The sequence below is a fragment of the Podarcis vaucheri genome, assembly GCF_965113315.1.
Source record: "Podarcis vaucheri genome assembly, chromosome: 3".
Taxonomy (NCBI): Eukaryota; Metazoa; Chordata; class Lepidosauria; order Squamata; family Lacertidae; genus Podarcis; species Podarcis vaucheri.
The window spans coordinates 112,499,281-112,514,865 of NC_138761.1; the positions used below are offsets into that span (position 1 = coordinate 112,499,281).

The 15,585-nt window shown below is 46.5% G+C and overlaps 1 protein-coding gene across 1 annotated transcript; it reads right to left on the reverse strand.

Annotated features, from left to right (window-relative positions):
- Positions 1 to 2,651: 2,651 nt before the first annotated feature.
- LAMP5 (lysosomal associated membrane protein family member 5) lies at positions 2,652 to 15,322 on the reverse strand. Its single transcript, XM_082217157.1, has 6 exons — positions 14,361 to 15,322; positions 13,714 to 13,880; positions 12,779 to 12,910; positions 12,189 to 12,294; positions 7,125 to 7,313; positions 2,652 to 3,983 (listed from the first exon to the last, which is right to left on the reverse strand). Exons 1-6 carry the CDS (start codon positions 14,425 to 14,427, stop codon positions 3,805 to 3,807), a joined length of 840 nt encoding a protein of 279 aa, XP_082073283.1. The 5' UTR covers positions 14,428 to 15,322; the 3' UTR covers positions 2,652 to 3,804.
- Between the last annotated feature and the right edge of the window lie 263 nt (positions 15,323 to 15,585).

Here is a 15,585-nt window from a genome sequence, read left to right on the forward strand (position 1 = left end):
TAGCCTACCTTGATTTCAGCAAGGCATTTGACAAGGTGCCCCATGATATGCTGGTAAAATGTGGTCTTGACTATGCTACCACTCAGTGGATTTGTAACTGGCTGACTGACCGAACCCAAAGGGTGCTCATCAATGGCTCCTCTTCATCCTGGAGAAGAGTGACTAGTGGGGTGCCACAGGGTTCTGTCTTGGGCCCGGTCTTATTCAACATCTTTATCAACGACTTGGATGATGGACTCAAGGGCATCCTGATCAAATTTGCAGATGACACCAAACTGGGAGGGGTGACTAACATCCCAGAGGACAGGATCACACTTCAAAACGACCTTGACAGATTAGAGAACTGGGCAAAAACAAACAAGATGAATTTTAACAGGGAGAAATGTAAAGTATTGCACTTGGGCAAAAAATATGAGAGGCACAAATACAAGATGGGTGACACCTGGCTTGAGAGCAGTACATGTGAAAAGGATCTAGGAGTCTTGGTTGACCACAAACTTGACATGAGCCAACAGTGTGACGCGGCAGCTAAAAAAGCCAATGCAATTCTGGGCTGCATCAATAGGAGTATAGCATCTAGATCAAGGGAAGTAATAGTGCCACTGTATTCTGCTCTGGTCAGACCACACCTGGAGTACTGTGTCCAGTTCTGGGCACCACAATTCAAGAAGGACACTGACAAACTGGAACGTGTCCAGAGGAGGGCAACCAAAATGGTCAAAGGCCTGGAAACGATGCCTTATGAGGAACGGCTAAGGGAGCTGGGCATGTTTAGCCTGGAGAAGAGGAGGTTAAGGGGTGATATGATAGCCATGTTCAAATATATAAAAGGATGTCACATAGAGGAGGGAGAAAGGTTGTTTTCTGCTGCTCCAGAGAAGTGGACACGGAGCAATGGCTCCAAACTACAAGAAAGAAGATTCCACCTAAACATTAGGAAGAACTTCCTGACAGTAAGAGCTGTTTGACAGTGGAATTTGCTGCCAAGGAGTGTGGTGGAGTCTCCTACTTTGGAGGTCTTTAAGCAGAGGCTTGACAACCATATGTCAGGAGTGCTCTGATGGTGTTTCCTGCTTGGCAGGGGGTTGGACTTGATGGCCCTTGTGGTCTCTTCCAACTCTATGATTCTATGATTCTATGATTCTTACACCAAACCAGAAAGCCATTGGATTGGAAGAAGGACACAAGATTGTCTGTTCCAAGCACTGTTGTAACTCTGAATAATGGCATATTTGCACCATGGGAAAACCCAGGAAGCCACTTGTGGTGTATTCCATTCCAGAGATATAAATGATCTTGGTTTCACATAAACAAAATTGTGCACAAATGCTTCTGGAAATTCGCCGCCATATATATATGGGCAGAGAAATTATAAAGATCACCTCCTCCAGGGGGTTGGAGAAATTTCGCAACAGTTTCTCATAGATGGGTGCTCACTCATTATCAGTGCCAGCAGTACATTTTTTCTGCTGAAAATAGCAGCTTCACTTTTCAATGGGAAATCAGCACAGGGAATGACAGCACCAGACAGTGGGAGCATGTGTTTCTGTGCTCACATGAGCTCCAAACGAAAGGAGAGACTAGGGAGAGTAAATACATCAATACATTAATGCACCACACATAGCATTTTCACAGTAAAAATGCCCGTGAGGTTTTTATGCTAGAGCAGGGTTAGGAGACCTTTTTGGTTTCACAGGACCTGTTCCTTGTGGGCCAAGTGTGGCAGGTGGGCAGGGCTACCTTCCAGCTGTATAACATCATTATCTCACCACATGATTGATATACCTATGGGGTTGTCTCACCCACCAGTCAAAATCCTTTGTGGGGGTTTTTGCCCTAGACCATGGGTAGGCAAACTAAGGCCCAGGGGCTGGATCTGGCCCAATTGCCTTCTCAATCTGGCCCGTGCACAATCCGGGAATCAGGGTGTTTTTGCATGAGTAGAATGTGTCCTTTTATTTAAAATGAATCTCTGGGTTATTTGTGGGGCCTGCCTGGTGTTTTTTACATGAGTGGAATGTGTGCTTTGATTTAAAATGCATCTCTGGGTTATTTGTGGGGCATAGGAATTCGTTAATTTTCCCCCCTTCAAAATATAGTCTGGCACCCCACATGGTCTGAGGGACAGTGGGCCGGGCCCTGATGAAAAAGTTTGCTGACCCCTGTTCTGCACAGATCAGCATCTGAAGTTGTGGCAGTCTTATTATTACTTTTTTTATAAGATGTGACCAGTCCTATGCATGCTACTTATGCGCTCTTAATGTGTCATTTGTCCCCAAGACAAGCCTGATTCAGAAAGGGAGATCTTCAAATGTGTGTGGTGTTCATCTGAGCCACCTAAACTTGATGGAAGTGACTTATGCAGAAGATGCAGAATTTCCCCATCGTTGGCATTATTTCGCCACCCCTGCGAAGTGTGATGGCCTGGACTGGGACCAGCTTCTCTCAAGGAAACACCCTTACTCCACCTGCCGAAGGCCTTTGTAAGGGAAGCACTGATACGAGGTGCTCATTTACCAAATCCGCCTGACATTTTATTTGCATCTCATTATTTGTACAGAAGCAGAGGTCACTTCCAAATGAATAAGAATGCCAATAAAATATTATTTTACATATTTATATATTTGCCTGTGTTTCAAAAATACTCTGCATTAATCAACATAATTCAGGATTTATTGGGAGGGGTTTTTCCCCCATATATATATTTACACATATATATTTATAACACCTGAAGATATCTGCATAGTCATATGAACGTTTTGTGGTTGTTGTCTTAAATGAAGTCATCATGGAGTGGTAGGCATTTTTTTTTTTTCAATCACAGTACATGCAAGGTGCTCAGCCCAGAAGCATTTCTCACTTGGCTTACAATAGCATGACGCTCTTATGTTTTGAGCAGCAACAACTATAAAGTTGTTCTGGTGCTAAAGCATTCCCATTAAGCAAAAAACAATTTTTCCTCAAGCTAAGATCATGGGTTCTTTTCTCTTCCCCCACCCACCCTCCCTGATTGAAATAGATTCTTGGTTGAGATGAACTTGAAGTGAAGCTGTGGCGGCTTAACATAAGGTGAGCAGGATTTGGCTGGTATTTTTGTTTCTTTTTCAAAATGGCATCATTCCTTGGGGAATGTCTCCATAGGATGCTATTCTAGATCCCTGGCTCCTTAACCATCCCTTTGCTCCCATAGGAAAAGTTGGAGCTTTGGGAATATAGGGTGATGGGTTGGATCCAAAGAAGCTTTTCCATGGATGGAAGAAGTCCTTCCATTCAAAGGAAAAGACTGTGACCCAGAGGAGGTTTTCATTCATGGAAGGATTGGAGATGATCTTCAGCATTTTCTGTTCTCCTTCAGCCTCCCATCCATTCTTTTCAAGAAGCATAAAGGGCTGTAGGATAAAAGGGGGGAAAATATGTCTTTCCTCATTCCTTCAATTAAAATTATGGATCTCCATTCCCAGATCATCGGATCCAACCCATCCTAGCAGCAGCAGTAGCAGCAGATCAAGCAGTACTCAGAGCAAAACATACACCTCCATCCTAATTTCTTCCCTCAGAACATGAATGGGAAGGAAGCTGCCATTTTACATCAATGGTCCTTCCAAGAAGAAAATGGTGCATTGTGCTCTGAAGTACTGACTTTTGAGAAATGGCTGCTCCCACTGGCCCCCGCCCCCACCCTTTCCTGCCCTCCCCCTTTTGGTCATTATAAAGTAGTTAAGTTTTATTTCATCACATGGGAGCCCCTGGCCTACAGGAGAAAAAAGTGCTTTTGCTTCAGCTGACTGGTGAGTGTGCCAGCTACTATCCCATATGTTTGTACTCAGATCTGTCTCGTGGGATTTGGACTTGAGTAGCAGTCATTTTGAGGTGGAGATGGTAAACGCCGAGAGTGATCACAATAACAAGTCCCAAGATCAAGCCCAGAATGAGAGGAAGGGTTTCTTCTAACTGTTCTCTTTGGTCTACTGGGCACTTATGTTCTGCAATATAAATGAACAGAAAACAGGGAGGGGCAGCGAGACAGAGAGAGAGTTATTTTCTGTACCAGTAAACTTGAGCTTATATGCAACAAAATGGACTCTTTTCCATACAAAGAGTTCAAGGCAACACATACAATATTCCCACAACAGCCCTGTGGCATAAGCCATACTGAATTCAAAAATATGGCCCAGAGTCAACCTGTGAGCTCTATGGTTAAGTGAGAAATTGGACAGTAGGTATAATCCTTCTGGATCAGAACATTGGTCCATCTAGTCAAGCATCCTGTTTCCTGCAATGGCCATGATGGCTCCAGGAAGTTCACATGCAGGGGAAGAAGGCTGCATGAGGGAATATCAGAGCAGACTGGGTGTCAGGGACTGGACATCATCAGGTGACTGGTGGAGACCGCTTCCCCCTCTTCCTGAACCTTCCAGAGAAGAGGAAGACAGTATAGATTTACAGTAGTGGTTTGCAGATGGTCACGGCTCAGAGGTAGATGAGGGGCAAAGTTGGGAAATAATGAGAGAAGAGGCGGGGGAAGCAGAGCCAGAGCAGCTGGCTGACACATGATAACTAGAAAGCATTCCAGACCCTCCTTCTCCCAGAACCCGGCAAACATTGAAAGTAGGAGAGCAAAGGACTCGGAGGCAAATGGCCCTAAGAGGCCACCATAAGGTGAGTGCTGCCGCTGACGATTGAGGAGAGAAGGAGGGTGAAATTTACACAGAAAAACGCCATTACTCCAAGAGGCTACATTTCCAAGCCTCTCTCTGTGAATATTGAATAAAAGACGTTGGTATGAGCTTTCCTTGTCTAACTATTCCTGGCAGCCTACCGTGGCGGGATTCCCTGACGCTGGGGGAAGGAACTGATCGAAAAGATGCATGGCCTTCCAGTTCCCCAACATGTCACTGAAACAGGGGGAAACATATGCCAGTCCTGGAACTGCTGTAAGCATTTTCCCTTCCATTGGAAACAATAGGAAGGAAATCATTTAACGGGCAGCCCTGAAAATAACAAAGTAATGCAAGAATGCTTCTCCCACTCATCCTGGAGTGCCTTCCCTTTGAAATTAATATAGTTTGTAATTTTATCATTAAGGAAAAACAGGCTGCCAAGGTCAGTTGTGCATAGAATCCTAAGTGGTGCACAAGAGTCCTTAACCCTAGTCTTCAGTGTTCGCATTAGCCCTTGGGGTCACTGAGTTAAACTGATGGGCAGTAGTTTCAGAGCAGAAAGTAGAAATAACTTATTTTTGCAACACTTAATTAATTTGTGGAGTTCACTACCAGGAGATATAGTAATGGTGACTGGCCCAGACAGCTTTAAAAGGAGGGTGGACTTTTAAAAATTAACAGGATTTATATACCATCTAATTATCAAGACCTTTAAGCAGTTGACATAAAACAATATAAGATATTCATTAAAAACAAGTCGACCTATAACTTATCAAAACACAGTATACATAATCTTGTTGGTTTTTTAAAGGAAGAAATATGCATGATAAAACTAAATGTTCAGATTAGATAGATAGGTCTGGCAATGGCTATTTGCCATGATAGATAAAATGAATATCTGTGTTGAGAGTCTGAGTACCTCTGAATACCCATTGCTAGGTTCAAAATAAGGAAGGGTTCTTGCCTTGATTTCCTACACCTGGGATTCCCAGAAGCCATTGGTTGGTTGCTATTGGACAGTGGATGCTGGACTAACAGGACCCTTGATGTAATGCAACAGGGTCCTTCTTATGTTTTGTTTCTACCTGTGCATATAAGACTTTGACACTCATGCCAACAATTAACAAATTTCCACCTTCATATATATAATCATACAGAAATCCAGAACATTTTGTAAACCTGAAACCTTCCACTTTTTTCTGCCATGAGTAGTTTATGACAAAAGGAGTACAGTCATACCTCGGGTTAAAGTAGCTTTGGGTTGAGCGTTTTTGGGTTGCACTCCGTGGCGACCCGGAAGTAACGGAACGCATTACTTCCGGGTTTCACCGCTCATGCATGCATAAACGCTCAAAATGATGTCACATGCATGCGCAGATGCTGTGAATCATGACCCACACACTTGCAGATGCAGGTTGCGTTCGCTTCAGGATGCGAACGGGGCTCCGGAATGGATCCCATTCGCATCCAGAGGTACCACTGTATCTACAATATCTATTCTATAAGAAAGGCAGTTGGCTAAAGACATTGGAAATTGTTTACTGCTCAGAAAATTTAGAGCAGGACTGAAGAAGGTGAAGCAAAGGATTTGGACATTGCCCTTTTGGCTGTGGCATTTTGCCAAAATAGTGATTGGTTATGAGAAGTGAGCAATATAGATTCCTCGGACACAGCCACAAAGCACTTTCAGCTATGAATGGAAAACTAAGGGCGGGGGAATCATGTTAAAAATTATCCACGTTAAATAGAAAAGCAGGTTGTAGAATGTAGGGCAGTCTAAGCCCTTGCAATGGGTTTTGGGGACAACACCTCCAACACAAAGTCCAGGTGCCAACCCCCTGCTTATTCAGCTGCCCCCCCAGCAGTTTCAGAATTCTTCACCGTTGAATCTTGCTTCCATACAGCCCAGTGATTGGCACTATTGCTCCAACAAAAAAAGTTAGAAGTAAATAAGATCTACTCAATTGAAGAAGTAGGAGCATGTCTTCACCTGCCTCCTTCTCCAGGAACAATTATTGTCCTCAACCTAATGCATCTTCAGGACCAGGCAACTTAGCCATTCCCAGCCATTATAGCATTTGTATTTATTTATGCCATTTATTTTTAGAAATTAAGAACCTGTAATACAATTAAGTTATAAATTAATACACTTAGTGAACACTTGTTTGTGCCCACAAATGATTTTATTTGTGAGTCAATGGTCCTTGATGGAAAAAGCATCCATTATAAGATAATAATGGGATGGGGGAAATCTGCTTGTTCCTAGCTGAATGCTATTCTTAGCCTTTGTCTGAGATTCTGGACAGGATAACTTATTCTTTCAAAATAATAATAAAGAAGATGTGTTGTGTCCCTTGTCCATCCCAGCTTTCCATGGAAGCTGCCTGCTTTGCTGGCCAAGTGCTGCCACTTCATCTTTCCAAATGGTACGCAAACATCTCCCAGCACCCGCAAGACCCTTACCTTCACTGAAGGTGAAATCAGAGCTGATGTCAAAGGGCTGAAGGCGGACCTCCGACAGCAAGAGAACTACAGATTTTTGATGGTCGCTGGAGGTCAAGGTGATTGTCTGCTGAGCTTGGCATTCGTAAGACTTCCCAGCTGGGGTGACTAAAGCAGAAAGATGGCGTGTGGTAGATGTGTGTTTCCCAGCTGCCAAAAAGAGAGAAATGTCAATGGATGAGAACCACTCCTAAGGCTTGGGATCCTCAGTATTGCCTATTTGAAGAGGCAATAACTCCCCTGCTTTCACTGACCAGACTTAAGCCTGTTACCACTATGACCCATTTTCCCCCATTCCGCTGGTGGAACACTGCTAGAGGACCATCTCAGTGATGCTAGTGTCATCCCTGTCTGCTGACAGAGCAGCACTCATGTGCCAAGACCCTATGACCCACAGTTCCCTAGTGATTAATAAACACATGGACAGGAGCATTTCAGTTTATGGGATCAAATAGGCTACAACTTTGTTGGTTACAGATGTGAGCGGTTTGGCTTAGGCATTGGGTGGTGCCAGGCTATATTTCGACTCCTGCCTGTCTTCAGGGAGTCCATCTAAGGGTAAACCACCAACAGGGGGACTCCTATGACTTACTGTATTTTTCGCCCCATAGAACGCACCGGCCCATAGGACGCATCAAGTTTTTTTGGGGGGGAAATAAACGGGAAAAAATTATTTTCCCCCCAGGCGCTTGTGGGGCCAGCAGCGGGGAAAAGCGCTCTTCTCCCCGCCTTGAGATCAGGTCCGGGGACAGCGGGGAGACACGCTGCGCCTCCCAGCTGTCCCCGGAGCTTGCGGGGCAGGCAGTGGGGAGAAGCGCTCTTCTCCCCGCCGCGCCGCCCGCCTTGAGATCAGGTCCGGGGACAGCGGGAAGATGCACTGCGCCTCCCAGCTGTCCCCGGAGCTTGCGGGGCAGGCAGTGGGGAGAAGCGCTCTTCTCCCCACTGCCCGCCTTGAGATAAGGTCCGGGGACAGCGGGAAGACGCGCTGCGCCTCCCAGCTGTCCCCGGAGCTTGCGGGGCAGGCAGCGGGGAGAAGCGCTCTTCTCTCCGTCGCCCACCTTCAGATCAGGTCCGGGGACAGCGGGGAGATGCGCTGCGCCTCCCAGCTGTCCCCGGAGCTTGCGGGGCAGGCAGTGGGAAGAAGCGCTCTTCTCCCCGCCGCGCCGCCCGCCTTGAGATCAGGTCCGGGGACAGCGGGAAGATGCACTGCGCCTCCCCGCTGTCCCCGGAGCTTGAGGGGCTGGCGGCGGGGTCTCCCCGCCATCAACCTCCAAACCACTTCGGGAGACAGCAGGATGGCGGCGTTCCGCCTCCCTCTGTCCCCTGACCTTGTGGGGCCAGCGCTGGGGCTCTCCTGAAGCCTGGAGAGCGAGAGGGGTCGGTGCGCACCGACCCCTCTCGCTCTCCAGGCTTCAGCGAAAGCCTGCATTCACCCCAAAGGACACACACACACACATTTCCCCTTCATTTTTGGAGGGGAAAAAGTGCGTCCTATAGGGCGAAAAATACGGTACATCAAATAGGGGCACCCCGAGAGGTCCCTGCTGGGGTCGTGGCATGGCCCTAGCCCACGTCTGGGCATCGGACAGAATCCACACCCTGGATCCCTTTAACAGGATGCCCTTAATGAGGAGGAGCAGGCAGAGGCTATAACTTCCCCTTCCAACTGAACAAGAATGGTGTGTGGACTTAAGTAACTTCCAGTGGTCCCTTGGTCAGCTTTCTGATGGGGCATGGACTGCATCCTTAGTTGCCGTCTTCAAATCTGGATTCCACCCAAACAATTCAGTCAGGCCAGCTTAATAGCCAGAAAATCTTGCTTTCCCAGAGCTGGTTGAGGACAGAGGCAGGGTTCTCTCATCCACTTCACAGTGCATTGGTTTCATGTATTCTTTACACTCTGGTGAGACCCAAAATTCCTACGACTTTCTAGATTTGTGGAAAAGGCAAGAACCCTTTCCCAGGACATTTATGGTACAGGCCTTGTTATTGTCAATGATGATGAATTGGGAGGGGGGTGGAGGTTAAGAATGAAGAAATATCCATGTGCAGAATTGCCAACACTTGGGGAATTATGGAGAAAGAACCCCCCTTGTCAGAATATTTATAAATCATCATAAAGTGTGTGTGTGTCCATATACGCTATTGGGGTCCTTTGCACTTGGAAGACTAATGTGCTTTTGCTATGGCAGCAACTATGATTATTATGCTAAAGAATACCAACTATTAAGCAGATATGCAGCTTTGCCAGAAGAGATGTGTTGGCGACATCTTTCTCTTACTAGGTTCATCTCTACAAATGCAGCATATCACTCGATTTTCTTTCTTATTCTCATTGCTGAAGGCATCCCCACAGCATCACTCAAAGTGCCATCACTCGTGCTGTGTCCCCTGAGGACTATTCTATTTGTATCTTCCCCAGGGTAGCATTTTAGCCTCGGACATGCCCTGTGAGATAAGATTGAGAGGGTGTGTGACTTGCCAAAGGCCACTCAGTAGGCATTGCAGCTGAGGCAGGATTTGAACATGGGATCTGTACACCCAATATCTATCACGTTAGCCATTTGCGACACTGGTTCTCATAGCACAGCACTCTGCGCAAAACTGTACATAAATCAATAATCAGGGATAATATTCCAAAATAAAACCTGAAACATATACAGATTTGTAAATGTGCTTAATTTTAAGTAAGAATAATGACAGTGAAATGTGCATGATGCTCATATGATGAAAGTAAATCCATAAATCTTAATAAGTAGGGCTGAAATCCAAAAATAAAGAAAAATGAGTATTGAAATTAATGGCACATAACTGCTTAACTTATGCACCTATGTCCCACTGAACTGCTTTCTCTGGATTGAACCCTTTAGCTACAATCCTATGCTCATTTACTTGGGAGTATGATTCTTTTGAAGTCAATGAGACTTACTTCTGAGGAGGAACATCTAAGATTGCACTTTAAACCTTCAAAAATTAATTTTTTTTAAAAAAAACCCACAGCTAATCTATGTTTGCATGTGATGACAATTCCCAGTAAATTTATTAGTGCAGATGGTAGATTTTCAGACCCTTTTGAAAATCAATCATGATTTCCCTCCTATACTTTATTTTAAAATGAATGTGACTTTCAGCACAATTTATACTTAGGAAGGAGATAAATAAAACTTTGGCTTCAATTTCTGAATATCAGGAAATATTCAAAAGCGATGAAATTTATGAACAGTGGATGTGACTTTTGTTTGCTTCAATGCGACAAAAGGGGGGATCCCAGGATAGGGGGAGCCACAGACAATCTCTTGCAGAACATCCTGCACTGCAGATATACACAGCAACAAATAGAGGCAGCAGGAGAACATCTAAGATCAGGTTGAGAGAGTAATGCTAGAAAATGAGACAGAATCATCTTCAACAGACAAACTACACCAAAAGCTGCCCACATCTTCTAGGGCATTTGGATGTATTCAGGATGAACCAATCACCACCACCATTTCAGTGAAGGGAAAACTGAGGTGGCTTCAGTTTTTTTAAAAAAGAGCATTTAGAAAGAACAGTCGCAAAGTCCAAGCAATAACAAGAAAAACAATAGGAGTTGGTTTTGTTATTTACATTTGAAGACAGGTTTAGGAGCCCAGTCTCTACGTTCTGAAGTGCTTGCAATAAGAGCATGAAATTCACCCATACCTGCAAATCTGATTCTGTAAAACTCAAAAATACTTTACACACGAAGCCTAAACTATAGGTACAAGAGACAAATCATATAGGCAGCAAATCCATCTATTAAAGCTTTCACCGGATCACCTTTACCAATGGAGACCAGTACCAATGGAGACCAGTTTTAATTTGTGAGTTAAGAGCACATTTCATTTTCTTAATAATATTTCCCCCCGGTTTTAGTTCTGGCACGTTGCTGTAAATAACCGATGTGGTCTTTTCTTCCTGCGATGAGTAGTAGCATGTAGCTTTTGGTTTTTAATTTACCATTTTGCACTTTCTTGTTAACACGCCAGAAAGGCAACTCTATCGGAGGGTTTTCTGTATTTACATTTAATTAATTTATTGCTTTGGTCTTCGGAGAAACCGTTGTAGCAAGCCCTATCTGTTGAAAGGTGCACATAGACCAGACTTGCAGCCCGAAGGGAAGAACGTTTCCTTACAAAGCGAGTCTTACTGAGTTCAGTTTGATCGCAGTCGTACAATGCAATTCTAGGCAACGCCAACTCAGTAGACTCCCTTGAGTTGAGCAGGACTTACTCCCAGGTAAATAGGCATCGGATTGCACCCGCGGTTCTTTGTAACGTGTCGGGCCACCCCTTCGTTTCAAAAGGCTCCGAACTGACAGAAATCGGCTTCTAATCTGTCGAATCGTTCACTCCTTAAAAGCGTGGCCTTGTTCGCCGTTTCGAAGGGGCCAAAAGGCAGAAGAAAGATGCCTCTTGAAATAAGTCGATTTTGCGCACAGGGAAGGGACCTACCTTCCAGGAGAGCGCTGAGAAACAAGGCAGGCGGGGAGGGGGAGAGAGAAGGCGGGGATCCAGCGCCTAAATCCACCCGAATCCGGGCATGTGCTCAATCCACCCAAGGGAAGGAGGGTGGTTTGAGGTGAAGGGATGCGGTTTTTATCCGCAGTGCGGGCTTGGGGGTGTAGAGGAATCTAGCCTAAGGTAGGCAAAGCGGACAAAAAAACCGGAGAGAAGCGACGCTCCGTGTGAAAGCAGAGCGAGCTGGCACAAAGAAGCAAAGGCCGGGGATGCAATCCGGACTTGAAGAGCCCACGGAATCAAGACTGCATTTCGCTGTGTTGTGCTCTGTGTTGTATCCTCAAACCCTAGCCCAGACAGCCCCCCCCCGCGCTTTTCCAAAGAAGGTGAGGGAGAACTCCAGGTCGTCTTCTTCCTCTCCTGATCCGCTGCCACCAAACAAACCCGTTCTCTAGATTTTCCTAGGCCTGCCTCTCTCTCTCTCTCTCTCTCTCTCTCTCTCTCTCTCTCTCTCTCTCTCTCTCTCTCATAGCACATCAGGACTTACGGTTAACCGCGTCCTTGAAGTAGGTGCGCTCGGAGCTGTCATAGACGAACTGGACTTTGTTCATTTTCCACCAGGCCTCGGGCCCTGTGCTGGTGTTGCGACCCTCCTGTCGATTTCGGGATGGAGGAGACCGGGGGAAGGGAAGGGAAGGGAAGGGAAGGGAAGGGAAGGGAAGGGGGCGGATAGAGAGAGATAGACGGAAAGACAAACGGTTGATATTAAGGACGCATCCCGTTTCGGCCTCCGCATCCCGTTTCGGCCTGGTGAGAACTTTGGTTGAGCTTTGGGAACCCTGCGCCCTCCCAATAAATAAAAATGCTGCTCGATTTCTCAGATCTGTCATGGCACGAAAGAACTTCGAAGCTGCGGGGAAAGAACCGCTTCGTGGGCCTTTAGTAAGGATACTGTGCGAACTAGAAAAATAAAAGACAATGCCATCCTGGTGTTTTTTGACCGCCCGTTTTCTCTGCCTCTCATCTTCTCTCTCATGCTCTCCCCTTTATTTCCTTCCGTCTCTCATCCCCACTCCCTTGACTCTTCCTGAGTTTCTGGGCTCCTACGCGGGTGACTCTGCGGTCGCCATTATTTACCTTGACAAAGTAAAGTCGCAGGGTGTAAGCTTTGTCTATCCAAAAAATCTGGAGTTCGGCTTCGTTGCTGCCGCATTTCCCCTGCTCTTCTGCTCCCCGGGAAAGCGGGATGTAGGCTTGCTCTGTGATCAGCTGGACACAAGGGCACAACAGGCTCAGTCAACGGAGAAGTCCAACGACCTCCCCGCACCCCGAAGTCCAACGACCTCCCCCCCAAAAAAAACCCCTTTATTAAGGATTTTATCCGAGGCAAAAGGCTCTCAAAGAGACTGTCAAGGGAAACATGGAGGAGTCGAAATCCCCCTTTTCCCGATGCTGCTATAACAACAACTCACAACAGATGGAATGAATACAGGTGTGTGCAGGGTCATAGAAATGAGCGGATTTCTCTGTTCACAGCCAGGTAGAATAATTGCCCATAATCTCTCCACCACCACCCGCCTCCCCGTCCCGGAGGATCAAGATGGGCAGTTAGATATGGTCAGATCTCTTTTCCACTCCCATATGAAAAAGCAAGTTTTATGCACTTATAAAAGCATTAAACCCAAGAATCTCCAGCAATAGATAGGAGCCAGCATTCCTTGGGGTGGGAGAGCGAGAGAGCGGGGGCGTTTATTCTCCGAGTACAATCTTTTCTCATTTTTTTTTTTTAATTTTCTTCTTGTATGTGAGGAGCTGGGGCTCTGCATTACCTTAGCAACATCAGGCAAGAACTAAGGCGAAACATGCTTGGGATCCTCATATTCTAGATTATTCCTGCTTCTCCCTCCCTCTCAGTCACACAGTATTTCAAATCAACAAACATTTCAGAAATACTAAAGCTAAACCTTCCGGCTCTTTTATTGGATGACAAAATGCACAAAGTTGGTGAGTCGGTGTGCGTGCGTGTTTGGAGAGAGATGGGGCAAGCGAGAACTCGCGCGCAAGATCCTTACATCTACATAATTGCTGGCCCACACGTCATAGGGAACGATGAACTTCGCCGCGAATTCCGCCATAAGACAGGTCGTTCCATTTTCGCGAACTACAAAAATAGTCTTTTCGGGGTTCGAAGACAGGCCGGAGAGGTTCTCCACTTCTTGTTCTGCCCCGCTGCTGGCCACTGCGTTATATATAAGAGATCACAGTCAGGAGGGGGCATGGATTTAGGTTTAAGCTGCGAACCTATACGCATTTGTTAGCGACCAAGACCTATTCAACTCAATCAGGCATTGTTCTGAGAAGGATTGCACTCTCAGTCACAAAGCTTTATTGAAAACGGGAGTTTCTTATCAGCGGTCAGTTTTTGTCTGATTATGTGGGTAGGAAACTACCTGTCTTTCTTAACTGCACGGCATTTCCCAACGAAAGCCCAGCCCGCTGATCGACATATCCTTCCCAGTAAGACCGAGGAGAGATCATAGTCATCTCCCCACAACCAACCGCAAGACACGCAGGGCTGTCTTATGGCTGTTTCCCATTTCTCAGACGGCCCTCAAAGCAAGGATGCTAGTGATGCGCAGCCTAAATAGACAGACTCGCCAGAGGAAAGTAGCGCTGGTCGTCCGCCACCCGCATGGGAAAAGCAGGCATTGATACTCACATAAAAATAGAAGCAGTACAGGGAGTCTTAGGCTGGATGAGGAGGTCTCGCGCCTTCTCAGATCCATTCTTCCAAAGCAGAGCCCGCGAAGATGAAGCTGGGGGGTTTTTTTGGGCGGGGTGGGAGCTGCTCCTGGAAGAGTCTTTCCTCTTCGCTCGCTTCGCTTCCTGTAGTGTTGCTTGCGCGGAGGCGAATGCACTCCGATCACTTTCCAAAGCTCGAGTAATACGAGCTGCGGGAGGCGGGGTGTACGTGGAAGGCCGGCGGGAGCTGTCCAAAGTAACCTAGTGCTGAAGTGCCTGGTACTTCACGCTCTCCTCAGCTATGCTGCTGCAGCGTCGGAGAGCGAATACTGTAGAGGAGGGTCGCGAGAGAGCTGTCCAAAGTAACCTAGTGCTGAAGTGCCTGGTACTTCACGCTCTCCTCAGCTATGCTGCTGCAGCGTCGGAGAGCGAATACTGTAGAGGAGGGTCGCGAGAGAGCTGTCCAAAGTAACTTAGTGCTGAAGTGCCGCCGTTGGTACGCTTTCCTCAGCTATGCTGTTGCAGTGTCGGAGAGCGAACAGCCGAAGGTCGGAGGGAGCTGTCCAAACTAGCTGCGGATTGCAAATCGACATATAGGAGGGAACTCGATAATTTCCTTGCGGTACTCACCTAAGACCGTAAAGAAAAGAGCTGTCGTTGTGTCGCTGTTTCCGATTCCACCCCCCCCTCCAACATTTACATTCATTGGGCAGTTCAGCCTTATATTGTCGAAGCCCAACAGCCTTTCCTCCTCCCCGACATCCCTTTTCCAGAGGCAATGCCTCTTTTATTTATTTCACACCCTAGCGAGGCGAAGTTAAAGCGCTCCCCCGTTCCATGATCCTGTTTAAAAGTGGTGGATGAGGTGGCGGCGCTTTCCCTACAAAACAATTAAAGCGCTGCTTCTGGCGTGCTAGGCTCGGAAGTCGTCAGCTGACATCGACGGAGTCAAATATACCCTTAGAAAGGGGTCGAGGCGTCAATGAAGCGTGTTTATTGTAGCCACAAGGAATGATTGCTGCAGCTCCCATGATCGGTGTGGATTTGGTGGCCGAGGAGAGGAGAGCAAGTTATCAATAACCTCTATTGTTGAGCCTGCTTGGCTTGATAGCTAGCTTGCTAGAATATCTGGCAATGCAGAAAATGAATACTTATGAAACAGGGAAAGACTGAACGACTAGCAAAGGCGTGAGGTGGGGCAT